The sequence below is a fragment of the Diceros bicornis genome, chromosome 7 (assembly GCF_020826845.1).
Source record: "Diceros bicornis minor isolate mBicDic1 chromosome 7, mDicBic1.mat.cur, whole genome shotgun sequence".
Taxonomy (NCBI): domain Eukaryota; kingdom Metazoa; phylum Chordata; class Mammalia; order Perissodactyla; family Rhinocerotidae; genus Diceros; species Diceros bicornis.
In genome coordinates this window covers 56,863,747-56,891,604 of record NC_080746.1, presented here as the reverse complement: position 1 = coordinate 56,891,604, position 27,858 = coordinate 56,863,747, and the positions used below count along the sequence as shown (strand labels likewise).

The 27,858-nt window shown below is 41.0% G+C and overlaps 1 protein-coding gene across 4 annotated transcripts in view; it reads right to left on the bottom strand.

Annotated features, from left to right (window-relative positions):
- The window catches only part of C2CD3 (C2 domain containing 3 centriole elongation regulator), a 125,370-nt gene that overhangs the window by 21,869 nt on the left and 75,643 nt on the right, over positions 1–27,858 (bottom strand). For all 4 annotated transcript variants that reach the window (XM_058545615.1, XM_058545618.1, XM_058545616.1 and 1 more), the window contains 6 exons: positions 18,570–18,708; positions 15,921–15,985; positions 14,688–14,893; positions 13,538–13,671; positions 6,007–6,168; positions 2,088–2,305 (listed from right to left, as the gene is read on the bottom strand). In XM_058545615.1, coding sequence (XP_058401598.1) covers positions 2,088–2,305; positions 6,007–6,168; positions 13,538–13,671; positions 14,688–14,893; positions 15,921–15,985; positions 18,570–18,708 — 924 coding nt within the window. The remainder of the gene's footprint in view (positions 1–2,087; positions 2,306–6,006; positions 6,169–13,537; positions 13,672–14,687; positions 14,894–15,920; positions 15,986–18,569; positions 18,709–27,858) is intronic.

Below are 27,858 nucleotides of genomic sequence, written 5' to 3'. Positions count from 1 at the left end.
TTGACTCCTGTGGTGTAGGGGTCACGTCTCCCTCAAAGCGCCTAATGGAGTGCTCAGCCAACAGGAGGTGCTGGCTGAGTTTAATACATTAACAATTTTTAGGTCTCAAAGGGGAGTGAGCAGAGCAGATGTATGAAAACAGAACATCCCTACCTGCCAATAAAAACAGGAACTAGGAAGCAGACTTAATTGATCCTTTGGCCTGAACTACTTTCTGTCTTGGAACAGTTTTCCTGCTTTTTACAAACCAGCTCATCCTTCAAGGCCTTGCTCTACTGCATCTCCTCCAGGAAGCCTTCCCAGATGTACCAGCTGGATGAGATGGCTATATGGCCTTGTTCTATAAGCAAGCACTTAAGAACATGCTATTGTGTAATTGTCTGTCTGTATGTTTCTCCCATCAAACTGTGAGCTTCTCAAAGGCAGAGGCCATATGCCTCATTCATGTCGCATTTTCAGGGCCCAGCAAAGGACCTGGCACACAGATGTGGTATAAATGAAACCCCCACTCAGAAACTCACTCTCAAGCTTCACTTGTATCTACTTGTCTAATGACTTCGTCAAGAGTGTACTGAGACGTGATGGAGGTAGGTGGAGTTCGGTTGTTCGTTTAAACTGGTTTCCATGATCCAATCATCTCTCTCTCTCAAAATTCATCCTCTCCTTGTGAAAATCAGTTCTCATTCTGTCACCCCCTTGCTTAGAACACCCCATTTCTTTGAGGATTAAGATTAAATGCCCAAGCTTGGCTTCAAGGCCCTCCAGCTTCAATCCCTTAATTCTCTTCCCTCTTCTCTTTTAATATACCCCTTTAAAGGGATGCTCTATTTGCTCTCACTTCTACCCCAAACAAGCCTCCTTCTGTTTTGCTCTTATGCTTTCTTTCTGAGGGCAGTTTCTTTGGTTGTCTATAGAATGTATGCTTGATGAAAGGAGAGACAATGCTTGTCTTGTCCACTGCTGTATCCTCCTGGAACTAGTAACACAATAGTGCGTGGCATAGTTGGTGCTCAATATATAGCTGACTGAACATTTCCAAGCACGTGCAAGCCAAATACAGAGCGCACTTCTGGGGCCCTGGCTACCAACAGGTTAGGTATCTAGGAAAAAAGGGTCGGAAGGTTTGTACCTAATATCAATCACAGTGGCTTTTTTCCCCTTTAAACACAGAAAACTAAACTTATTCATCCCTGTGTACAATCTACACATTTTGCTTGAGCAAAAATGACACTAAGTGAGGGCTAAAGGTGCTGATCTAATTGATTTCTCAATATTCCCCACAGCCTGCCTGATATATGTTTCTAGGCCTTAACCCTGGATTCTGATTCAGTAGGATGGAGCAAGACCTAGGCATGTGTATTTCAGAATAGTACCCCAGGTGATTCTTATGCTCAGGCAAGTTTGGGAAATACTTGTTCTATAGCAGTCTCTGTCTGGGCTGCACAGTGGGGAGTTATGAAAAATACTGATGCCTGGGGTCTCACCCTCAGAGATTCTGATGCAACTGACCTATGGTGCAGCCTGGGCATCTGGATTTTTAAAAGCTCCCTCAGTAATTCCAATATGTAGCCAAAGTGAAAATCACTGCTTCAAGGGGTTTTTCAAAAGGTGGACTATGGACCACTAACATACTGACTCATTTGGGGTGTTTGCTAAAAATGCAGACTTCTGGGCTCTGAGAAATAGAATTTTAAGTATGTTTGAAGTAGATTTTTTCTGAAAATAGAGTGGTGCTAGTTCAAGACCTGCTACTGAAGAACTCATCTAATCCAGCCCCTCTGTTTTTTGGCTAGGGAAGCCTTAAGAAGGGAAAGGGTATGCTGAGTCAAACAGTAAGTCCGTGCCAGAAACCCACCAAGGACCTGGCCCGGGTCTCCTGCCTCTCAGTCCAATACTCTTTCTGGTGCACATGTTCCTGTGCCATGCTACTACAACTCTCCTTTCAAAATAAGTAAGTAAGAAAGATGGTAAAAGCTATCTCAGTCTCTATCTGTCACAGGGGCTTGTCTGAGGGCAGACATTCAAATGCTTTTTGAATAGGTACCCAGTGACCATAACTCCTCAACAAGAGGGGCCCTGAGCCATACCCGTAATTAAGGAGCTGACTTGCAACACTAGGTTACTGGATTTCTCCAGGATGCACTCGCTCTCAGGGTCTAGGCTGCTGGCTCCTGGCCCAAGATGATCCCTATGGCTCTCCTGGCACTGCAAGATGGTATGAGTCTGAGGACTGAGGGGAAGCAAAGGCTTGGTGAGCTTCTGGTTGAAGTACTGCTGGATCTGATCTAGCTCACTCAGATTCCTCCTGTAAAAAAAGGGGAGAAAATGACAAAAGGGTCATTCACCAGGATTACAAGCATCTTTTATGTTCCTCTGACATTCTACCACTTGTGCTAGGACCTTAATATTTCTCACTTAGTTTATTAACACTAGGGTCCTCTCTCTTCAATCTACCAATTCATCCCTCACCTCTCTGACTACAATCCCACTTCTGGGGACAACTTTCTCTCCCTTCTGTCTGGTTAATGCAATTCCTCTTCTGATGTCCAGCAAAAATCCCACCTCTTGTAGGGAACCATTCTTTTTTTTTTTGGTGAGGAAGATCAGCCCTGAGCTAACATCTGATGCCAATCCTCCTCTTTCTTGCTGAGGAAGATCGGCCCTGGGCTAACATCTGTGCCCATCTTCCTCTACTTTATATGGGACGCTGCCATAGCATGGCCTGACAAGTGGTGCGTCCCTGGGATCCGAACCCACGAACCCTGGGCCGCCAAAGCGGAGTGCATGCACTTAAGGACTGCGCCACCGGGCCGGCCCCTGTAGGGAACAAGTCTTGATCATCATTCCAGTCCTCACATTCTCTTACTCTGATGGAATAAGGCCTTACTCTGGGCTAACACTGACCTTTGCTACCTCATAATCATTCCTGATCCTTCAAGCAAGTGACTTCTTCTAGAAAGCCTTCCCTGACCTCTAAATTGATTTAAGGGCCCCTCCTCTGTGCCCCACAGTTCCTTCTGTACTCTTTAGTCACATCACTTGTTTGTTTCACATCTATTTCCCCTGAAGTACTGAGAGCTCTGTGCTGATTCCTTTATATCCACTGCACCCAGCATAGTGCTTGGCATCAAATAAATAAATGAATGTCGACTAGATAAACAGACATGAATAAATGACTTAAAAAATCTTCTGTTCAAAAACCTTTAATGGGGCCACATTCATTCTTACGATTCTCCAATGAGAAATCACACCAACCACTACCACTTTCATATGCATAGGCTTTTAGGTTTTATGCTTTCAAATATATTATCTTGTTTAATTCTCAGCCAATCAGACGAGATCAGTAATTACCGTTTTACAAATAAGGAATGTGAGGATCAGAGAATTTAGGTGACTTGCCCAGGGTAAGGAGTAGTAAGCATCTACTTAGAATTTGGGACTCCAAGGCTTGTGCTTTTTCCATGATAATGGATGAGCCCTGTCCCAAGTGGGTTCATTCCTGCCTCACACCTCTGAATGCTGGAACCTGAGTTCAAGCTACACCCCCTGCTCTGTCCCTATTCCATTCAACTTTTAAGGTGCTCACATTTCTCCTTTTCAAAGTTGATCAACCCAAATCATTGGGGCACCTCTCCTTTAAACTCCTTCACTGTTGGCATCTCCATCAACCTTCTGTCTTAGATTTTCTCTCAGTTTTCTCATTATGTGTTAGTTTAGTTTCCCTAAGTAGGCCATAAGCATCTGGTAACAGAAGATAATATCTCAAACTTCTCTATTTCTCCAGTACACTCATGGGCCTGGTACAATTGGCACAACATAGACACTAAATACCTGTGAAGTAAAGTCTTTCTATCCTTTTGTTAGGAACAGTCTGCATGTCTTAGAGTCAAATCCAAATTAAATGAGAGGACAAAGCTGATCCTTATTCTGTCACTAGAAGGCATGACTATCAAGTCACAGTGGATTTACTTAGGTGTCTACGTCTGGGTGTATGCCACATGGAGAAATACCTGCAGCAGGAACATGCAAACAAATGTAAACTTGGTGAAGCTTTAGAAAATATGCAAACCCAACTGGCCTTGTCAGAGGTTCTGGGTGTAAAACCTACTAACAACACCGAGCTGCGATTTTCTCACCTGTGAAAAAAGTTTATTAATACTTGCCCTGCAGGCCTCATAGGATTGCTGTAACTCAAATGAAACACTGTTTTAGGGCTCTATGAACCCAAGGAGGTAATGCAAAATTTGATATTATCTTGTTTCATCTCCATTTGGTAGAGAACTCGTCTATGGCAGTGGTTCTCAATACTTGGTTCTACAACTAGCAGCATGAGCATCACATGAGAACTTGTTAAAAATGCAAATTCTCAGGCCCTATGCTAGACCCATTGGATCAGGAACTGTACGGGTGGGTCCCTGTAATCACTGTTTTGACAAGCCCTTCATGTGACTCTGATACACACTAAATTTTGAGAACCACTGCCCCAGGACAGTGGTTTTAGTCTGGCAACTTTGGCTCCAAGGGGACATTTGGCAATGGTGGAGAGATTTTTGGTTGTCACAACTGGGGGAGGGGTGCTACTGTTATCTAGTGGATAGAGGCCAGGAACACTGCTAAACATCCTACAATGTAAAGGACAGGCCCCCGCAGCAAAATATCTGACCCAAACATCAACAGTGCTGAGGTTGAGAGAAACTGCTTTAGGGCGAGGAGAGTTTCTTTTTCTTTTTTCTCTGTGGGGTTCTAAAATACATTATGTGAATGACCCAATAAAATGCAGCCACATCATTGACAGTTTTACTTAAATAGCCCCCAGTCTCCAGCTGAGAATTTAAAATGAGAATCTGAACATATTACTTCTTTGTAATATAAGTTTGAGCCATTTTCCAAAGTCTATAGCACAATTGTTCAATCCTTTTTAACCCATGTCCCATCAATCAAAAATATTTTGCCAATCTTTCTTTTCTGAGCTTACTTTATAATAATAGGTTTTTTCCAAATATAAAATCTTTTAAGTATTTTTTCCTCAAACCTGACACACACTCTTCCTCCCCTCCTCATCACTTTCCACCTGAGAATCATTGTTCTAAAAGTCCAAACTCTGAGTCTGACATTCAAGGCCCTTCAAGTCTGACTCCCTACAGAACTCGCCCTGCTCCTTACATCTTATACTCTGCTTTCTCCTAACTGCACTGCTGGTATTTCCCCAAAGCTGACTTGCTGTTTCATGCTGCTAGGCCTTAGCATGTTTTTTCTGCACAGAATGCCCTTCACGATTATTGACCTGTTCCTTCAAAGACCAGTTCAAATGTGACTTCTTTAAATCTTTCCATGACCAACCTAGAATATTTCTCATTCCTCCATTTACCCTTGGCCAGGAAACCTGCAGCTCTATCACACGTCATTATAATTCTCTGGCAACACGGCTATCTCCTTCACTGGGAATGGCAGAGCCAGGACTGGAAGTCAAATCTATCTGATTCTGAAGCCAAGTCCTTTCCACTGTACTACATTTCTTACTAGATAATTCCGGGGCTGATCCAGATGATCTATAATGGCCCTTTTAATTCTCACAGTGCTTCTCTGGCTCAGATGCTGAATAAATTACTAAAGAGACAGGGAAGCATTAAAAGGATAGATGCTGGTCTGGAAGAATTCAGTGGTTGTGAAGATAAAGATGAAGGGTAGGATGAGGCTTTGTAAACTATAAAATGCATGTGAGGCTGTTTGGATGTGAGGGTGGTTATTAAGTTTGGTGAATAATCTAAAGTTCCTGTATTTATAGGCCCCTTGAAGGAACAGAAGGCCCCAAACTGAGAAAGATTCACCTAGGAGGAATCCTGCAAGGCTCTAGGCTCCAATTCGACACTAACATGCATGACAGTCCCTACTAAACCTCCCGGAGCAGTGGTAGCTGATGGAAAAGCAGTATTGCAGATGGCCATTGCCCATTCACCTTGTGCTCCACTATGGTTTCCTGTGCCTTTTCTCAGCAGAGGGCCTCACCTGAGAGAAGTCAGAATGGATGTATGAGAGGACAAAGGTGAAGTCGTTAGTTTGTCATCACTTGGCAAGACTGCCTCTCCCTGCTGCAGGGATTCATGAAATCGGCGGATGTTCTGCACATGCTCTTCATGGCGTGATGCCTGGCTTCTCGCAGTACTGCTTCTGTCAAGAATAAATGGGGGCAAAATAAACTCCCAACCAATGAGAAAAATCCTACTGTGACAATAACAAATCACCCTCCTGAAATGCTATTGTAAATCCATCCCCATAACCACAGTTATGGTATCATTAACTCTAGTTGGGATTACAACTGTCTCTCAAACAATCTTGCCTGCAGTCTTATCCATTCCCCTTTAATAAATTCTCTGCATTATGGCCTGAGTGATTTTTAAAAACACAGATCTGAAATGAGAATAACAAGAACAACAATATTTATGGAGTCCTTATTATGTGTCAAGCACTGTTCTAAGCATTCAACACGTACTAACCTATTTAATCACCATCATTCCTTTCTAGCTTTGGTTTCTCTTTTTTATCTATAGAACAAATTTCAAATTCCTTAGCATGGTGTTTAAAAGCTTGACCCCAGCAATAATCTTCTTCTTTTTAAATAACAGCTTCATTGAGATATAATTCATATATCATACAATTCATGCATTTAAAGCATACAATTCAATGGTTTTTAGTATATTCACAGAGTTGTGCAACCATCACCAAAATCAATGTTAGAACATTATCATCACCCCAAGAAGAACCCTATACCCCTCAGCAATCATTCCACATTTCCTCCTCTCCCCTCAACCCTCACCCAAACCTGCCAGCCCAAGGCAACCACTAATATACTTTTTGTCTCTATATATTTCCCTAATCTGGACATTTCATATAAACGGAATCATACAATATGTGATCTTTTGTAGCTGGCTTCTTCCATTTAGTGTAATGTTTTCAAGCTTCATTCATATTGTAGCATATATCAGTACTTCCTTGCAATGGCTGAACAATTTTCCATTGTAGAGATATATCACATTTTGCTTATCTACTCATTAATTGATGGACATTGGATTGTTTCTATTTTCTGGTTATTAGGAACAATGCTGCTACAAACATTTGTGTACAAGTTTTAGTGTGGACTTATGTTTTCATTTCTCTTGGATATATACCTAATAGTGGAATTATTGGATTATATGGTTTCTCTATGTTTAACTTTTTTTTTTTTTTTTTGATTTTTATTGATATTTTAATGGTTTCTAACACTGTGAAATTTTGGGTTGTACATTTTTGTTTGTCCATCACCCCATATATGACTCCCTTCACCCCTTGTGCCCACCCCCCACCCCCCCTTCCCGGGTAACCACAGTCCAGTTTTCTCTGTCCATGTGTTGGTTTATATTCCACATATGAGTGAGATCATACAGTGTTTGTCTTTCTCTTTCTGGCTTATTTCACTTAACATAATACGCTCCAGGCCCATCCATGTTGTTGCAAATGGGACGTTTTTGTCTTTTTTTATGGCTGAGTAGTATTCCATTGTATATATATACCACATTTTCTTAATCCAATCGTCAGTCGAGGGACACTTAGGTTGCTTCCACTTCTTGGCTATGGTGAGTAATGCTGCATTACACCCATAGAGGGGTGAATAAGCCTCTTTGGATTGTTGATTTCAGGTGCGTTGGATAGATTCCCAGTAGTGGGATGGCTGGATCATAGGGCATCTCTATTTTTAATTCTTTGAGGAATCTCCATACCGTTTTCCATAGAGGCTGCACCAATTTGCATTCCCACCAGCTGTGTATGAGGGTTCCTGTTTCTCCACATCCTCTCCAACATTTGTTGTTTTTTGTCTTGGTGATTATAGCCATTCTAACGGGCGTGAGGTGGTATCTTAGTGTTGTTTTGATTTGCATTTCCCTGATGATTAGTGATGTTGAGCATCTTTTCATGTGCCTATTGGCCATCTGTATATCTTCCTTGGAGAAGTGTCTGTTCATTTCCTCTGCCCATTTTTTGATCGGGTTGTTTGTTTTTTTGTTGTTCAATTGTGTGAGTTCTTTATATATTATGGAGATCAACCCCTTGTCAGATGTATGTTTTGCAAATATTCTCTCCCAGCTGGTTGGTTGTTTGTTCATCTTGATTCTGATTTCATTTGTCTTATAAAAGCTCTTTAGTCTGATAAAGTCCCACTTGTTTATTTTTTCTTTAGTTTCCCTAGTCTGGGTAGGCATGTCATCCGAAAAGATTCCTTTAAACCCAATGTCAAATAGTGTGTTGCCTATATTTTCTTCTATGAGTTTTATAGTTTCAGGTCTCACCTTCAGGTCTTTGATCCATTTTGAGTTAATTTTTGTGAATGGCGATAGCACATGGTCCACTTTCATTCTTTTGCATGTGGATGTCCAGTTTTCCCAACACCATTTATTGAAGAGACTTTCCTTTCTCCATTGCATGTCCTTAGCACCTTTGTCGAAAATTAGCTGTCCGTATATGTGTGGTTTTATTTCTGGGCTTTCAATTCTGTTCCATTGATCTGTGTGTCTGTTTTTGTACCAGTACCATGCTGTTTTGATTACTATTGCTTTGTAGTATGTTTTGAAGTCAGGAATTGTGATGCCTCCTGCTTTGTTCTTTTTCTTTAGGATTTCTTTAGCTATTCGGGGTCTTTTGTTGCCCCATATAAATTTTAGTATTCTTTTTTCTATTTCTGTGAAGAATGTCATTGGGATTCTGATTGGGGTTGCATTGAATCTGTAGATTGCTTTAGGTAATATAGACATTTTAACTATGTTTATTCTTCCAATCCACGTGCATGGGATATCTTTCCATTTCTTTATGTCATCGTAGATTTCCCTCAATAATGTCTTGTAGTTCTCATTGTATAGGTCCTTCACCTCCTTGGTAAGATTTATTCCTAGGTATTTTATTCTTTTTGATGCAATTGTAAATGGTATTATCTTTTTGAGCTCTCTTTCTGTTAGTTCATTATTAGCATATAGAAATGCAACTGATTTTTGTAGACTGATTTTGTACCCTGCAACTTTGCTGTAGTTGTTGATTGTTTCTAACAGTTTTCCAACAGATTCTTTAGGGTTTTCTATATATACAATCATGTCATCTGCAAATAGTGAGAGTTTCACTTCTTCGTTACCTATTTGGATTCCTTTTATTCCTTTTTCTTGCCTAATTGCTCTGGCCAAAACCTCCAGTACTATGTTGAACAGGAGTGGTGAGAGTGGGCAGCCCTGCCTCATTCCTGTTCTCAGAGGAATGGCTTTCAGTCTTTCCCCGTTGAGTATGATGTTAGCTGTGGGTTTGTCATATATGGCCTTTATTATGTTGAGGTACTTTCCTTCTATTCCCATTTTATTGAGAGTTTTTATCATAAATGGATGTTGTATCTTGTCAAATGCCTTCTCTGCGTCTATTGAGATGATCATGTGGTTTTTATTCTTTGTTTTGTTGATGTGATGTATCACGTTGATTGATTTGCGGATGTTGAACCATCCCTGCGTCTCTGGTATAAATCCCACTTGATCATGGTGTATGATCTTTTTAATATATTGTTGTATTCGGTTTGCCAATATTTTGTTGAGGATTTTTGCATCAATGTTCATCAGCGATATTGGCCTGTAATTTTCTTTCTTTGTATTGTCTTTGTCTGGTTTCGGTATCAGGGTGATGTTGGCCTCATAGAATGATTCAGGAAGTGTTCCATCTTCCTCTATTTTTTGGAATAGTTTGAGGAGGATGGGTATTAAATCTTCTTTGAATGTTTGGTAAAATTCACTGGAGAAGCCATCTGGTCCTGGACTTTTATTTTTTGGGAGGTTTTTGATTACTATTTCAATCTCTTTACTTGTGATTGGTCTATTCAGATTCTCCATTTCTTCTTGGTTCAATATGTTTAACTTTTTAATGAACCGCCAGACTGTTTTCCAAAGCAGCTGCACCATTTTAAAATCCCACCAGCCATGTATGAGGGTTCCAATTTCTCCACATCCTCCCCAACACTTGTAATATTTGTCTTTTTGATTACAGCCATCCCAGTGGGTGTGAAGTAATAGCTCATTATGGTTTTCATTTATACTTCCCTGATGGCTAATAATGTCAAGCATCTTTTCATGTGCTTATTGGCTATTTGTATATCTTCTTTGGAGATATGTCTATTCAGATCATTTGCCCATTTTTTTTTTAAATATTTTATTTATTTTTTTTCCCCCAAAGCCCCAGTAGATAGTTGTACGTCATAGCTGCACATCCTTCTAGTTGCTGTATGTGGGACGCGGCCTCAGCATGGCTGGAGAAGCGGTGCGTTTGTGCGCACCCGGGATCTGAACCCGGGCCGCCAGCAGCGGAGCGCGCGCACTTAACCGCTAAGCCACGGGGCCGGCCCGATTTGCCCATTTTTAATTGGGTTATTTGCTTTTTATTATTGAGTTGTAAGAATTCTTTATATATTCTGGATACAAGTCTCTTATCAGATCTATGATTTGCAAATATTTTCTCCCATTCTGTGAGTTGTCTTTTCACTTTCTTGATGGTATTGTTTGTAGTATGAAAGTTTTTAATTTTGATGAATTCAATTTATTTTTTCTTTTGTTGCTTCTTCTTTTGGTGTCATATCTAAGGAATCACTGACTAATCCAAGGTCATGAAGATTTACTCCTATGTTTTCTTCTAAGAGTTTTATAGTTTTAGCTTTTATATTTAGATACATGATCCAATTGGAGTTAATTTTTGTATACAGTGTGAGGAAGGGGTCCAACTTCAATCTTTTGCATGTGGATATACAGTTGCTCCAGCACCATTTGTTGAAAAGACTATTCTTTCCTCATTAAACCATCTTGGCACCTTTGACATCTTGGCATCCTTAGCACATAGGTTTACTTTTAGACTGTCAACTCTATTGCACTGATCTCTATTTCTATCCTTATACCAGTACCACACTGTGTTGTTTACGGTAGCTTTGTAGTAAGTTTTGAAATCAGGAACTTTGTTCTTTTTCAAGATTTTTTTATTCTGTGCTCCTTGAATTTCCATATGAATTTTAGAACCAGCTTGCCCAGCAGGGATTGTGATAGACAGTGTATTGAATCTGTAGATGAATTTTGAGAGTACTGTCATCTTAACAATATTAAGTCTTCCAATCCATGAACATGAGATGTTTTTCCATTTATTTAGACCTTCCTTAACTTCTTTCAACAATGTTTTGTAGTTTTCATAAAAGAGTAAGTTTTGTACTTTATTTGTTAAATTTTTTTCAAGTATTTTATTCTTCTTTTTTTTTTTTTTTGTGAGGAAGATCAGCCCTGAGCTAACATCCATGCTAATCCTTCTCTTTTTGCTGAGGAAGACTGCCTCTGAGCTAACATCTATTGCCAATCCTCCTCCTTTTTTTTCCCCAAAGCCCCAGTAGACAGTTGTATGTCATAGTTGCACATCCTTCTAGTTGCTGTATGTGGGACATGGCCTCAGCATGGCCAGACAAGCGGTGCGTCGGTGCGCGCCCGGGATCCGAACCCGGGCCGCCAGTAGCGGAGCGTGCGCACTTAACTGCTAAGCCACAGGGCTGGCCCATAAAGTATTTTATTCTTTTTTATGCTTTTGTAAATAGAATTTGTTTTTTCAATTTCATTTTAGATTATCCATTGCTGATGTATAGACACACAATTGATTTTGTGTATTATGTTTTAAAAGTTTCTCATTTAAATTTCTAATATGGTAAAAATTGATAGACATATAAAAAGACCTCTTTGAGGTCATCAATAATTTTTAAGAGTATAAAGGGGTTTTGAAGCGGAAATGTTTGAGAACTACTGCCTTACTAAGGTATAATTGGTATATAATAAACTTCACATATTTAAAGTGTACAAAATGATGAGTTTTGACATGTGTACATCTAAGGAAACCTTACCACATCAAGGTAATGAACATTTCCATCACTGCTAACAGTTTCCTCTTGTCTTCTGTAATTTCCTCCCTCCTTCCTACTCCATTCATCCTGCCTTGTCCCTATGCAACCACTGATTTTCTTTCTGTCGTTACAGATTACTATGTATTTTCTAGAATTTTGGATGGAATCATATACAATGTACTCTTTTTAGCCTACCTTTTCTCTGTCAGCATAATTATTCTCATTATTTTTTTTTCTTTTTTTTGGGGGGAGGAAGATTTGCCCTGAGCTAACATCTGTTGCCAATCTCCCTCTTTTTTTTGTTTTTTTGCTTGAGGAAGACCAGCCCTGAGCTAACACCTGTGCCAATCCCCCTCTATTTTGTATGTGGGATGCCTCCACAGCATGGCTGATAAGTGGAGTAGGTCCATGCCTGGGATCCGAACCCATGAACCTGGGCCACTGAAGCAGAGAGTGCAGCACTTGAACCACTCGGCCGTGGGCCTGGCCCCAGCAGCATAATTATTTTGAGATTCACTTTGTTATATACCAATATTGTCTTTCTTTTTAGTTTTGAGTAGTATTCAAAAATACTATTTTTGTATGAATATACCACGATTTGGCTAGTCTTGGATGGATGGCTGGATTAGAATATGTCATTTTGACATGGCTCTTTTGAAGTGGGAACAGGAACATTTTTATGTGGACAAAGAGCAAACCACTAAACCTTTAGCTTCGACAATTACTAAATAGTGGCCTCGCCATTGGTCTATATTTCTATCCTTGTCCCAGTACCCTCACCCTACTCATATGTCTCACTGACTGGCTATGGTCAAAGTAACACCTATAAAACAGATGACAGAGAAATTACCCAAACCTGGGATCTAGGATTTGACAGACACATGGGTTCCCTTTATACAGAGGGCAGAGGCTCTGTTTATGTGGTGAGCAGGTAGAAAGCTACATAACACTGAAAGGGGTCTTTGAGTGGCTAAGCAGTATTAGAGAGCATCTTTCTTGGAATAAAGGGTCTACTCAGTAACTGCTGCTGTAGGAGTGACTGTTGTAGGGGAAGATCCCTTGCCTTATCCCCAAGGTGGAGAGAAAGACATGGGAAAGACTGGTGGAGGCAGGGGGATGCCAAATAGCACTAGGGCCTGGAAAGGAGTAGGGTGGAAAGAAGCAATCTTAATTTTAGACTCTGCCCTTTGACAGGATGGAATACGTGCTAGCCCTGATATCCATATGCATATCTCTGGTTGGCTTGGTGAAAAGGATGGGCCAGCTGCTGCTTACAAAATAACGTGGCATATAGGTTTGGGAGGGGAAAGACCATGATATGTTTCTCACCTAGCTGATGACTGATTTTAGAGATGAAGGTTAAAGGCCTCTGAGGAATAGAGAAAAGTGTCACTTGCACTGAAGCTATCCTTTTGATACTAGTAAAAGTTCTAGTTCCTATCTTATAAAAACTTTGTTTTCATAGGATCTTGGGGTTCCCAATGGTTGTGACAGAAGGTCAACAAAGCTCTTTCCCTGTCTCTAGTTTTTTCCTCTAATAAAGGAAAGAGAAATGACAAGCCAGGTCGCACACTTCCACTCTTTGACTCCATTTCTTCCCATCAAGAAATCACTCACCTCCGAGGAGAGGAGAAATCAAGCTCCTTTGAAGAGGTGTCAGCCAGTTGTTCTGGAGTCTGTCTTGCAATGTGGCTGGGGAATGCAGCATCCATATCAGAGGCAGGGAAGGAAAAGGAGCTGTACGTTGTGATCTGCAGAAACAATGAGAAAAATGGTACACTTGTCACCACAAATCCTTTTGGAACAAAGCAGTATAAATAAAGTTGTAAAATTTGCTGCACGTGTATAAATATAATTTACTGAGTATTTTCTGTGTTGAACACTGTACTAAGCAATTTACATGCATTTTCTCATTTAAACCTCACAATCTTATAAGGCAGGTACTATTATTATCCCCATTTTACAGACTATACTATCAGATTGCTTTTTAGTTGCTTTATCTATATTTATGCTCTTGTTCCTCCAGCTAGTTTGTGAACTCCCGGCTGGACATCATCTTACATTTACTTTACATGTGAGGATAATCTGGCTATTTTATTTCTTGTCTCATGACTACCAGGGTTGATATGAAGAAAAGACTTTCCTATATAGGGACTGCTTAACTCTCTGTTATTTTCTCATTCATTCATTCATTCAATATTTACTGATGTCCACTCTGCCAGACCCTGGGCCAGGTATGCATGATAAAGAGATGGATAAAACAGAGTCTGTACCTTGATAGAGTTCCCCTACCTGGGACAGTCTGGAAAAATTCTCCTTTCTTTTAGAGTTAAACTCCTTGAAAGAGTTGTCTATACTTACTGTCATCAATTCTCCTCCTCCCATTCTCTCTCTTAATTTTTTTTTATGATAGAGCAATAATTTTAATGTAACAGAGTTTTTAAAAGTTCAACCAGTATGGTTTCAGATTCCACACTGTAACTAATCTTATTTTATTTAAAAACTGATATGTAATTCATGTATTATAAAATTCACGCTTTGAAAGTGTTCAATTAGTGGTTTTCAGTATATTCAGTGTTGTACATCCATCACCACTACATAATTTCAGAACATTTTTATCATCCCAAAAAGGTCATGAGGTTGTTGTGAGACATAAACATATAATAGGTCTGTAAGCTGGAATGTAGCAAACACCTGTAAAGGATCTTCTTATAGGTTTTGCTCAGTTGAACTGTTATTGGTTAAGGATGTGAATCAGGATACATACCAGTGATCCTGGGGATTCCACTCCACATCTTGCTTGCCTTTCTTCTTTGAAGTGCATCAAACTCTCCAAAGGGGAGATAGCAACTTTTATCTGCCCCCGGCACTCTCCACGGAAGTCTGTGATGTTGTACCAGCCACAGACAAACTGGAAGCCAGCGAGAAGTGGGTAGAGGTCCACAGAGGCAAAGCCGATCACCCTCTCCTCATCTGTGGGGGAAAGAGAAGAGCTGGGCAGTGTGGCTGGGCATGTCCTACAGCTGAGATTAGAGGCTGCATACAGAGAAGCTGATTCAGGGGACTGGGGGTTCAGTGACTCCAAAATCAACACAGAGGACAGATAATGAGGTGAGAGAGATTGGCAACCACAGCCTGCTTTCACTATCATGAATTCCCTTTCAGTATGGCAGGGAAAAGCGAGCAGGGTTGAGTTTTGTCCTCTTGATATAGACAACTGGAAAACATCCCTCAAATATAAGAAACACCTGTTCTTCTCCCTAGGTTATCATGTCTCAGTGATTTTCCTCAAGGCAGTGGGTCTTAAAAGAAAACATTTGAAAGACCATCACCCTTGGAATTATGAAGAATTGCATCTTTCTCATTTATACTTGTACTTTCCAAATTCTCTATAACATACATAAGTATTTTACTTAATTCAGAACAAAAGTAACACAAATCACAAAAGAAAGACAAATAACCCCACAGAAAACCAGAATAGGGTACAAAACGAGCTTGATTCATCCAAGGTCACACTACTTTATAAGGGCAGAACTGGTATTTGAATCCAGAGAGTGTGGCTTCAGAGTCTGTGCTCTTAATGCTGTTGTATTATGCCTCTTAATAAACGGCAGCTGGCTAAAACCACGTTCAAGGACCACGATGTCAGCACCTCTGTCTTGGGAGGTTCTTAAAACAAGGAAGGACAACCTGTCAGATTCTAGTTTTGTGTACTGTCTGAAAATGCTAGGGTCAACAGAAGGCATAATAGCACACAGAGAGGGGGATAAATCACCTGTGTATGGCAGGCTGTACATTCTGATTGTTGAGATACAACTGGAAAGATTCAAATGTACTTGGATTTCTGCACTAAGCAGGTAGTCAAACAAAATGATAGGATTTTGGCACCATCAGTGCCATTGTTTCACTTGGTTCAAAAAAGAAAAGGATTGGCAATTTGTCAACAGGATGTGAGCTCATTTGAACAACCAGACAGATATTCACAGAATAGAGTTCATACCTCCTTTATGCCAAACTTTGAAGACCAGAGTTTGTTGTGGGTCCAAAAGTAGCTCTTTTGATAGCCTATTAAGAAAAACAACCACCATAAATTAACTGTGTAGGAAGCTTCTGTAGTACGAAACTTAGATTTGAAGAGTATCTGGTAGATTGCAAAGCATTTTCCTAACACTTGCATTTCATCTTTATGGTCATCTTCTAGGATATATTTTTATCTTTACAGTTAAAATGAGGGGATGGAAACTCAGAGAGGGAAGTAACTTGCCACGACTTGAAAACAGGCTCCCCTGATGCAGTACTTGAACTCCAGCAGTATCTGCAACATTTAAACTCTGTTTCTCAAGACAAGGTAGGGAGTGTGGAAAGGGAGCTCCTCACCACGTAACGAATAGTCTTATTGGAGTAGGTAAAGAATCTTCTTGGGGCCGGCCCGGTGGTGCAAGCGGTTAAGTGCGCGTGCTCCACTGCGGCGGCCCGGGGTTCGCCGGTTCGGATCCTGGGCCCACACCGACGCACCGCTTGTCAAGCCATGCTGTGGCGGCGTCCCATATAAAGTGGAGGAAGATGGGCACAGATGTTAGCCCCCCCAGTCTTCCTCAGCAAAAAAAGAGGAGGATTGGCAGATGTTAGCACAGGGCTGATCTCCTCACAAAAAAAAAAAAAAAAAAAAAAAAAGAATCTTCTTGTGCCATGTAGGTGGGGGAAGGGTGAAAAGGGAGGAAGAGGGGAAAAGGAACATTTATTGAGTGTCTACCTTGGGCCAGGCATGGTGCCAAGTGTTTCATATACATGTAAACTGGACAAAAACCTATGACGATGGGCATTATTATCCCTGTTTTATAGACGAGGAAGCTGGGCTCAGAGAGGTGAAGTGATTGCTCAAGGTTACATAAGAGTCAGGAAGTGGCAGAGCTAGGATTTGAACCCTAGTTTGCCTGACTCTAAAGCCATACTGTGCAGAGATAAGGCACCAACATAAGAAAGTACTTCTTTTCATACCAGATAAAGAAGTCGATGTAGAATTCACTGAGCACCTCTAATATATTTTATATGAAGTGAATTATACAGTTTTAAACTACGAAGATTTGGGGAGTTCCAAACCAGGTACCACTGCTCCACGTGAGCAAGATGGAGAACCAGGGAAAACCAAGAGACTTAATTAGAAGCTCAGCCCTCTGGTCTCCTGCCTTTTGAGGAAGATTTGATACTTTAGATAAAGTACCCTGGCCACTATGGCCGGAATTTCTATAATTTCCAGTGGCTCACCACAGATAGTACTGAGTTGTCATCACTGCAGTTCTAGCTCCTGACCTAGGTCAGCTTCTCAAATTTCAAAACACTGAACACGTGAGCAACTGTTGAGACTCAATTAGGTACATAAACACTGTGATCAAATAGCAGATCAGACACCATGTGGTGTGGCTAGTGTTGGTGGACAGGAATTAAACTTTATAAAAGGTGATGCAGTGCAAAAATAATGGTGACAATAAATAGTAACAGAATTCACTTTTTTTTTTTTTTTGGTGAGCAAGATTGGCCCTGAGATAACATCTGTGTCAATCTTCCTCTATTTTGTATGTGGGATGTCGCCACAGCATGGCTTGATGAGCGGTGTATAGGTCCACGCCCGGGATCTGAACCCACGAACCCTGGACTGCCAAGGTGGAGCACGTTAACTTAACCACTACGCCACCAGGCCGGCCCCCAGAACTCACACTTTAATAATGATGAAACAGGTAACAGAAGAAAAGGTAGCATGAGCCCTGCACCCCAGCAGTGGGCCTCTATGCCAGTCCCCTACCTTTGAGCCACACTGCAACATGACCAACAGAACTCCACCTCTGATTTTTTGAGCCTTCCAAAGGAGACTTAACATTTGTTGTGTACCTACTATATACCATGAGGTAATTTTTCTAAATAACATCTAATTTTGACCTCACAGTAACCCTGTGATTTATTCCCCTTGATAGACGTGGAGGCCGAAGCTCAGAGATGTAACGTAACTTGTTTACACAGCTAGTAAATGACAGAGATGGGGTTGGAGGCCAAGTCTCTCTAGTTCCAAAGCCCGGGCTCTTTCCACTGCACCAGAAATCTTTTCCAAGGATGTATAATCCACAGCTTTTCTGAGATTTGTTCTTTCTGTCGTCTTCATCTAGATAACTTGTATACATTCTTCCATACTTAGCTGAGGTGTTGTACTTAAGAAGCCTTCCCTGAACTCCCAGGTGCCTAAATAATCTTTCTAAGCTCCACTAGCATCATTTTTACTTCTCCTACAGCACTTGTCATGTACTATTGTAATTTTTTATTTGTATTTTTTCCCAGGTAGACCATGAACTCCTCAATAGCAGGGACTATCTTAATCATCTTTAATTATCAGTGCCTAGAACAGAGCGGGACACATAAGAGGTCCTCAATGAATAATTTTTGAGCTATAACGAGCAGAGTTAAAAACCACCAAAACAAAACCTTTAAACCACTGCTAGCTGTGAATTTATAAGCACTAGGATGAAATAACTGCTTGATAAGAAAAGCATTTCCAGGTCTGCTCAATATTATTGTGTCTGTTATATTCCTCACTCTGAGTTTGTCTCTTGGAACAAAAAGCAGATTCTGGAAGGCTGATGGAACACCATAAAATACAAACCTTGATTGCTGTTGAAAATTCCAGATGGGAGAATGTGTGTTTTCAACCACTGGGGTGTAGACAGGAGATGGCTCATCAGCTGTTGCAAAGGATACACAACAACTAGGTATCGACACTTTCCGCTCTGTCAAGGGGCTCCCTGAAATAGAACAGAGTAGGAGTAACTGTACTTTAGGGTACTAAAAAGAATGTGTTGGAAGCCTCCCCTTATACAGGTACAAGCAGGACCATTCCTAGCCCTCTCCTATCTTTAGGTCTTTGCTCAAGCTATTTCCTGTATCTGAAATGTTTCCAGTGTCCTTTCTGCTACTGAAACTGTCAGGTTCAGTTTGTAAATATTGCCAGGTGAGAAATGCCTTCTCCCATCTCCTTGTACTTTGTGGAATGATGGAAAACACTGGATTGAGAGGAAAAGATAGAACTACAATGAGTAGTCAGATGATCAATTATCAGCTTTGCCATATACATTCTGTGTAACCTTGGGCAGGCCTACCTAGGCCACAGCTTCCTCAAATGGGGCATATGATACACCTCCTAAGCTGCTGTAAGAATTAAAAATAAATCATAATAGCAGGTAAAACTTATATATCACTTACTGTGTGCCAGGTACTGTTCTAAGTACTATACATGTATTAAATCCTTTAATCCTACAACAATCCTATGAGGCAGGTAGTATTATTATTCCCATTATATAGATGAAAAAATTAGGGTGCAGAGAGAGTAAACATTTATTAAGTGGTCACACATTTATTAAATAGTAGAACTGAGAGTCAAATTCCAGCATTCTGGCTCTAGAGTCCAAGCTCTCAGCCATCTCCTAAACTGCCTCTATAATAGAGTTAACAAACAGAAAACACTGACTACTGTGCTGGTGTTAATTTTTACAAGATCAGGTTTCCAATGTGGGAAACTCAGTCACTTATTTTCTCTTAAAACAATGTACAATGAAAAAGGATGATGATACTAGCCTAAGTGAGCTGTCCAATAAGACAACCACTAGCCACATTGTGGCTATTTAATTTTAAATTAATGACTACATTGTGGCTACTTAATTTTAAATTAATGATAATTAAAGAAGATTAAGAATTCAGTTCCTGGGGCTGGCCCGGTGGTGTAGTGGTTAAGTTCGTGTACTCTGCTTCGGCAGCCCGGGGTTCGCAGGTTCAGATCCCAGGCGTGGACCTACACACTGCTTGTCAAGCCATGCTGTGGCAGGTGTCTCACATATAAACTACAGGAAGATGGGCATGGATGTTAGCCAGGGCCATCGTCCTCGGCAAAAAGAGGAGGATTGGCAATAGATGTTAGCTCAGGGCTAATCTTCCTCACCAAAAAACAACAACAACAAAAAACCAATAAATAAATAAATAATTCAGTTCCTTAGTTGCGCTAGCCACATTTCAAGTGCTCAAGAGCCACATGTGGCTAGTGGCTACCATACTGGACAGTAAAGATACAGAACATTTCTATTACAGTACAAAGTTCTTTTGAACAGTGCTGAATGATGGAGATTCTATATAATATAGACTCTATATACTCCATAAGATCCCCTTCAGCTCTAAAATGCTATGAATCTCAGGATTACAGATGAAGGCAAGAGAAGAGAAGAAAAAAGAATAGAAGAAAATAAGTATGTCTTAAACTTGATTTATGTGATCCAGAGGAACACATTCTGTATGTGGATTCTAATTGGTTTGTCTTCTTTCTACATGTCTAGCTCAAGGTTTCTCCAAATCCATACTCCCACTCCATTTTGTAGGTGAAGTTAATCTTTGAGGCTCCACCCTGCTCCTTCTCTATCGGGCTCCTCTTTTTAGTAACTACTCTTCCAAAGACCTCAGGCTGTCCCCGTGGACAGAAAGCAATCTGATGAATAAATTCATACTCAGGAACTGCTGATTTTACTCTCCTCTGCAAGCAGTGGAGAGTAACATTTAATAAGTAGCCTTTAAAAGATAAGCTCTAGCACCACCTACTCCGAGAAGTCTCTCTTGACTCTCTAGGCAGAATCACTGAACTTTATACTCCCAGTTAGATCGCTCCAATTTCAGCTTTCTTCTAGGGAAATAGAAGTACCCGCAACTTTGTTTTTTTTTTTTTTTTTATAATTTTATTTATTTTTTTCCCCCAAAGCCCCAGTAGATAGTTGTATGGCACAGCTGCACTTCCTTCTAGTTGCTGTATGTGGGACGTGGCCTCAGCATGGCCGGAGAAGCGGTGCGTCGGTGCGCGCCCAGGATCCGAACCCGGGCCGCCAGCAGCGGAGCGCGCGCACTTAACCGCTAAGCCACGGGGCCAGCCCCTGCAACTTTGTTTTTATATACTTTCCTCAACCAAAAGACTTCCATTAGAGTAGACCAGTTCTTTTCAAACTGTCCCACCAATACAATAATCCAGAGAAAAGTAAACACTAAACTCTGCAGTGTTTTCCCTCTGCCTTGAAAGAGCAACAAATAAACATGACATTTATTAGCAAGCTTGTATTTTATCTAAAAATTCATGAGAATTTTATATCATCTTCCATAATATAGCCCTATTTCTTTAAACTAAAAACAATATTTTACCCCCAAATCTTGGTAAAAAATGGATGTCATGTTTATTTAATCTGGTGACTTCTAATACCTCAGAGCACACAACCAGACTGGATGGCATTACTTTCTAGTCTGTCTTACTGGGAATAATCTAAAAAGAAAGAAAATGGGTGATGAGGAGAGAAAAGCGGGTGGAGATTCTGCAAGGAGGTCCTGGGAAAGAGAACTGAAGAGGAAGACGAGAAATGCCAGCCTTAGAAGTGAGACCTGGTGGTGTCTGCGAGGCAGGAGGGAGCTGAGGCATATGCGAGTTGCCAACAAGGCAGGACCTGGAGAAAGGCTTAACTAGACGGCAGAAAAGCCTTAGAATTGGAAGAGCATTAAAGATACAAAGAATAACTATAAGAGGAACAAAATAAAACAAAAAAACCACTGGCTACAACACGGCAAAACCAGTTTATAAGCATATTCTTGAAAAAGCAGGAAAAAATGATTCTAATAAAATGGTAGTAAGCAAAGAATAATTAATGGAAATCAATAATATAATGCTCATCATTACTAATGTAAAATGTACAGAATAGCACTAATAGTACCTTTTTCTAGTGAGTTATCTCTTTAAAAGTTTTATTTTAGTGAAATAAAACAGTATTTACATGGACTGACTTGCTCAGCAACTACCCCCACGTACTTTCACTGTATTGTATTCTTTTATTGTAAAGATTGAGAGGGTAACAACCACATTTCCCAGACTTTTTTGCAGCCAGAGTACAAATACAAATTGGCCTCTATCAATTAGGTTCCATTACAACAGATTTGGAAGGCAGACCTATGAGGCAGAGGACATCTTTTTCCCTCTGCTTTTACTACTAGCAAGGATGACTGAGTTTTCTGCTCCAGGGTTTGGTTCCTGAGTGTCCAGAGGCCCTATAGTAATAGTGATGATGAGAGTTCTGGCACTGTATTCTGAACTTAAAAGATCTAGTGGTTCTCTCCTGAGAGCTTAACCTAGTGCCCATTCCTCCAGCCAGCCCTTCCAATGACTTCCAGTATTCTATACTAAACTCCTTTCTGTTTAAAATGGCTGGTATGGGTTGTTTCCTGTAACTAGACTCTCCCTGACACAGCTTTCATCTCTCTCTCTCTTTCTCCCTTTTCTTAGTAGGTTTCAAACTTCTCAACTGATTTCTTCCAATAAAATGTTATAAATCCTCACAGCTAGAAAAAGATAATCTGCCTTTATGCTGGCAGTTCCCACAGTATTCTGTAATAATCTGTTTCCCCTACTAGACTGAGAGCTCTTTGAATGCAGAGAGTAGGCTCAAGGCCCTTATTAAAGGTCTGCAGACTCCCCACTGCCCTTTGTCTATAGACTGTTGCCAGGGTTGGAGAAAAGAGAGAAACTGCGTTGTCTGCTTGCAGTGCATACCAGCAGAGGACAGCAACATCTGTCAGGAAAGCTCTGAGAGATCAGCAGAGAGGACCAAGGGCAGTTCTGAGAGGCAGGATCCCTAGGTTCTGATGTACTCTGCCATTAATTTAGCATGACACACTGAGTACTTCATTCTGGCTCTTTGGGCATCAGTTTCCTCGTCGGAAACATGTATTCTCACTTCCCAAGATAAAATTCTATCATTCTAGATATATACCAATACTGCTCAGATTTCTCTCTCATACCACTCCCCTCACCCCCTTCCTGAGGTTTATTATTTTTGAGGCTGCCATTTGCTAAAGGCCTTGAAACAAAACTACTGTTTTTACTTTAGAAAAAAATTGTTCCTTACTCATTCTTGAACAGAGATACTCCTTTCAGCCAAACAGGCAGGCGAGAAAGAAATCAGCTTGGGAAAGCAGTTCTACCAGGGTTCCCTGGCTCTCCCCTTGTGGGGGGAAATTCAGCTGGGTCTGTTTATATTTCTGGAAAAGGTCAAGCTCTGAAACAGACTGGGAGGCAGCAGAGAAGAAAGCTGCTATACCTCCTGCAGGGTTGGGACACACATTGGGAGCAGTTAAGATGATTTAAAGTGAACTAGCTTTGCCATTTTAAGAGTTTTCACTGAATTTCCTGTGTTTTACATAAGTATTAAAGTAGTAGTTTTATGCATCAAGCAAGTATAATTGTTTCAATGACATTAAAATAACAACCCCTTATATTCAGATAACACTTGATAGCTTACAAACTGTTTTCTTACACACTAAACTTGTGCTGATAATATCCCTGAAAATCAAATCACACATGATGGGTATCTCTATCCCTATTTTACAAACAAGGCAACCAAGGAACAGAGAGGTAAAGTGGCTTGCTTGTCATGCACCTGGCTAACTAGCAATTGAAAGATCCAGCCAGGTTTCCTGACTCTTATTCCAGGGTTTTTCCACTGCAACAGTTCTAATAAACTCTATCTGGTTAAAAGAAGAGCTCCCCCTCTGGCCTGGAGTGAATGGATGGGAACTTTTCCCTCAAGCAATGTCCAAATTTCTATGTTAATAAAAACTCAGTCAGGGCTGGCCCCCTGGCTTAGCGGTTAAGTGCCTATGCTCCACTACTGGCGGCCCGGGTTCGGATCCCGGCGCGCACCGATGCACTGCTTCTTTGGCCATGCTGAGGCCGCGTCCTACATACAGCAACTAGAAGGATGTGCAACTATGACATACAACTATCCACTGGGGCTTTGGGGGGGGGGGCGCGGAAAGGAGAAGGATTGGCAATAGATGTTAGCTCAGAGCCGGTCTTCCTCAGCAAAAAGAGGAGGATTAGCATGGATGTTAGCTCAGGGCTGACCTTCCTCACACACACACACAAAAAAACTCAGTCAGTTCCATTGAGCTAACACTAACTGACACCTCCTCTATGTATACATGGACAGATGAGTCAGATTTGATTCTTATCTGGGGGAGACAGGTACAAACAGACAATTACAATTCGATAAGATAAAGACTATATACCAAAAGCACAGGGGGCTGTGGGAACCCAGAGAGGCCCTTAACCCTGCCTGGGTAGGTTAGAGAGAGCCTCTAAAGGTTGATGATACTGAAGGTGATTTGGTTTTTACTGAGTATAACTTAAATTACCTCAAATCACTTTACCTCTGTTCCTCAGTTGCCTCATTCGTAAGACAGGGCTAGAGACACCTGTCATGTCTAGTGTAAATGCACAAATCTTAAGAGCATTGAAGCTGATTCTTAAAGGAAGGTTCCCCAGAGCTTTTTTCTAACAAAAGTATCCAAGAAGCTCTTTTATTTCAGAACCAGGACCACAGTGAGGACCACACTGCCTCAGGTTTAAGCTTTGCTCAGGGCAAAGCTCACAATTCAGGGCTGTTTGTGAATCTGCTGCTTGTGAATCCTCTGCAACTTTGTACTAAGGAACCATTTGTTTCCCTCCTCAAGGAAGAGGCTTCCAAGGCATGAGGGACAGACACACCGAGAGCACTGCTGAAGGCAGGAGGAAAGCCAATGTGGATATTAAGGAAGCAACTATATGATTTTCATAAAAGCTGGGCAAGTCATAGCTAACTCATAGAGAGTGGCATCTACTGCCTTCAGCTCCATATTCTTAGAAGATGAGAGCTGAAGAAAATCTTAGAGATGATCTTGTATGACCATCACATTTTACAGCTGAGGAAAATGAAAATGAGTTTGCTGGAAGTCACAAAGCAAGTTAATGGCTCAGCTAGGGCGAGAACCCAGTCTTCTGACTCCCATTCCAGAACTCTTTTTATTACACCATCATTTAGAAAGCACATTTCAGAGGGGTGATGGCAGGTCTGTACTCTCAGGGTCCAGCACAGTGCCTGACTGACTGAGGAAGGATGACATGGGCTTATCATTGCAAGGGTCAGAATCAGGATACCACAGAGACCTTGGAAAGTCAGGCATCCACCCTGATGCTTGCTCTGACCTGGCTAAACAAAAAGAGGCCAAATAACAAATGATTTACAGATTTGTAACTCATGCCAGAAACAAGAGAAGTGTTAAGTATCATATTCACAAACAAGAGGACATCACGTTTGCTTAGCTGCATCATGAAGATCAGGGTACTGGGATACAGAAATAAATAACACAAAAGCCCCATCCCCAAGGAACGGGGCTTTTGGAGAGACACACTGACATTTTCAGTAAAGAGTAATAAATGATACGAAGGGGGAAAAGTGTGTGTCGGGAGGGCGGGTAGGCGGAAGTGTTGAGAACACAAGAGGGAGGTTTTCTGCTAACAGGGGTGGTCAGTAAGCTTCAAAGTGCTGTGGCCACTTTAGTCCACTCTTGAAGGATGAGGAGCACATTTGCTGAGTAAGAGAGGAAAAAGGCATCCTAGGTAGAGGAAACAGCATGGTCAAAGGCTTGGTAGTATGAGAGAGAATGGGACATCAGCAAAAAGCAAATTGAAAGAAACGGTGAGATGAGGTGGAAAGACTGATTAGGCCACATAAGCAGCACTTTGTGTGCTATGTCACCAAGACTGCAGGTGCTATGAAGCCAACAAAGTATTTTAAGTGGAGAGAGGAGGTCAGATTTGTTGACTAAGAGTATAACCTCGGTGGCAGAATGTAAAAGATACTGAAAAAGAATATCACAAGCAGCAACAAACGCATGCCGATGGCTATTCCATTATTCCAAGTTTCTGAGGCCTGAACAAGCATGGTGGCAGTGAGAATGGAGAAAAGGCAACAGAAACTTTCTGTGTACAAGGCCACGATCCTATACTCTGTATTGGACACAGTGGAAACTTAATAAGTATTTGTTAAATCTATTAATCTCTGTGACTTCTCCTTTGTTAAATTCCCCATAAGCGACAATCCTGCAGGAGAGGCAAAGTAGGAAATCAGAGAAGGTATTAAGGAGAAGAAGGCATTTGAGCAAGGCCTCACATTCATCCACTTCCACATTTAACAAATATTTACCACTTATTATGTGTCAGATGCAGTTCTAGGTGCTGGGAATTTAGCTAGTAAATAAAACAAAAATAAAAAAATCCCTGTCTCTGTAGGACTTATATTCTTCTAGGAAAGACAGAAAATAAACAAAAACCACTGTTCAAGCCTACAGACAAAAATAAAGCAGGAAAGATGGATAGAAAATATTGAGGAAGGGCTGCAGTTTTAGACAAATGGCCAAGGAAGGCCTCACTGAGACAAAGTGATTTCAGTAAAGATATGCCAGAAGCGAAAAATACTCCAGGCAGAGGAACAGCAGATCCAAAGGCCCCGAGGCAGCAACCTGCCTACACATTCAAGAAAAAGCAAAGAGGGCTGGTGAATGAGGGGAAGAGCAGGAATGCCAGGTGGAGTTTGTAGCTGGGGAAGGGAGAAAGGAATCCAGGTTAAGAAAGATGCATGAGCAAAGGGAATCACTTGTCGGTTGTGACGGTAGGAAGGGAAAGGAAGCCAAGCACTGCTGGACAAAAGCCACCATTGTGCCATCCACGGCTCAGCAATTTTTTAATTTATCTCGTCATGGCATCCTTTAGCTCCCTTGCAATGACCAACAGTTCCAGCCAAAGAGGACCAATTGCTATCATGATCCCCCAGGTCCCCTCCAAGCAAGCCCAGAACATATACTTTCCCACTTTAATACCTTTGTTCAAGTTGAAATATCCACCTGGAATTTCATTCCCACTTTGTGAAATCCTATTCATTCTAAATAGTTCTCCTGATTTCTTAGACATATCTGATTTCTCCATTTGTAAGCTCTCTAAACACTATATATTGTATTACCCTTTTGGCCCTCAGAGCATTCTGCTTCATATACATGTAGCTGCTAATCCCCTTAACTGGGTTATCAAATTTTGGAGGACAGAAACTATATGTCATTTGCTCTGCACTTTCTGTACCTGGCACGGGCTTGGGACAGATTTACTACTTGCTGAATTGAACTACCATTTTCGCAGTGTAAGGACAGGACTGGGAGTGCAAGACATACCCACCCTGGGCTCGAACGACTGGTAAACACAGAGTGTAGACAGGACTAACCAACAAACACAGCTGTATCTCATACCTGAGAGGCAGGATGATACAGAGGAAAGGCTGTGGAGCCAGACATAGCTGGATTCAAATTCTGGCTCTGCGAGCTTGTTAACTGTGTTACTTGGGGCATTTTACCTTTTTGAGCTTCAGTATCCTCCTTTGTAAAATGAGTATGTACTGTAATCTATTCATACCATAACCTCATTTGTAGTAAGGATTAAATGAGATAATTAATGTACAAAAATGAGAATAGAACTTGGCACAAGGAGATGATCAATAAATTATTGTCAATTACCTTGACAAGCCATATTTCAAAAATGTTAACTTGCTGTCGAATTGAAAAGTTATAAGAATATTTTGTTTTTTGCAATATGGGGGCACGGTCTAAAATGGAACGTAAACCATATTTTTGTACATTACATTTTATTTTCAATGTGATAACCAAAAAACACAACTTTTGCAAAAATAAAAGTATTTTTGTTCTATTCTTAAATTCACTAATTTATTGATTTTTCTCTTTTAAAAAATTCAGTTTTTATATGTCAAACTTGTCAAAAATAGGCTGCTTGGGCCCAACCCGGTGGCATAGCAGTTAAGTTCGCATGCTCTGCTTCGGTGGTGGCCCAGGGTTCGCAGATTCGGATCCCAGGCGCGGACCGACGCACCGCTTGTCAAGCCATGCTGTGGCGGCGTCCCATATAAAGCAGAGGAAGACAGGAATGGATGTTACCCAGGGCCCGTCTTCTTCAGCAAAAAGAGGAGGATTGGCATTGGATGGTAGCTCAGGGCTAGTCTTCC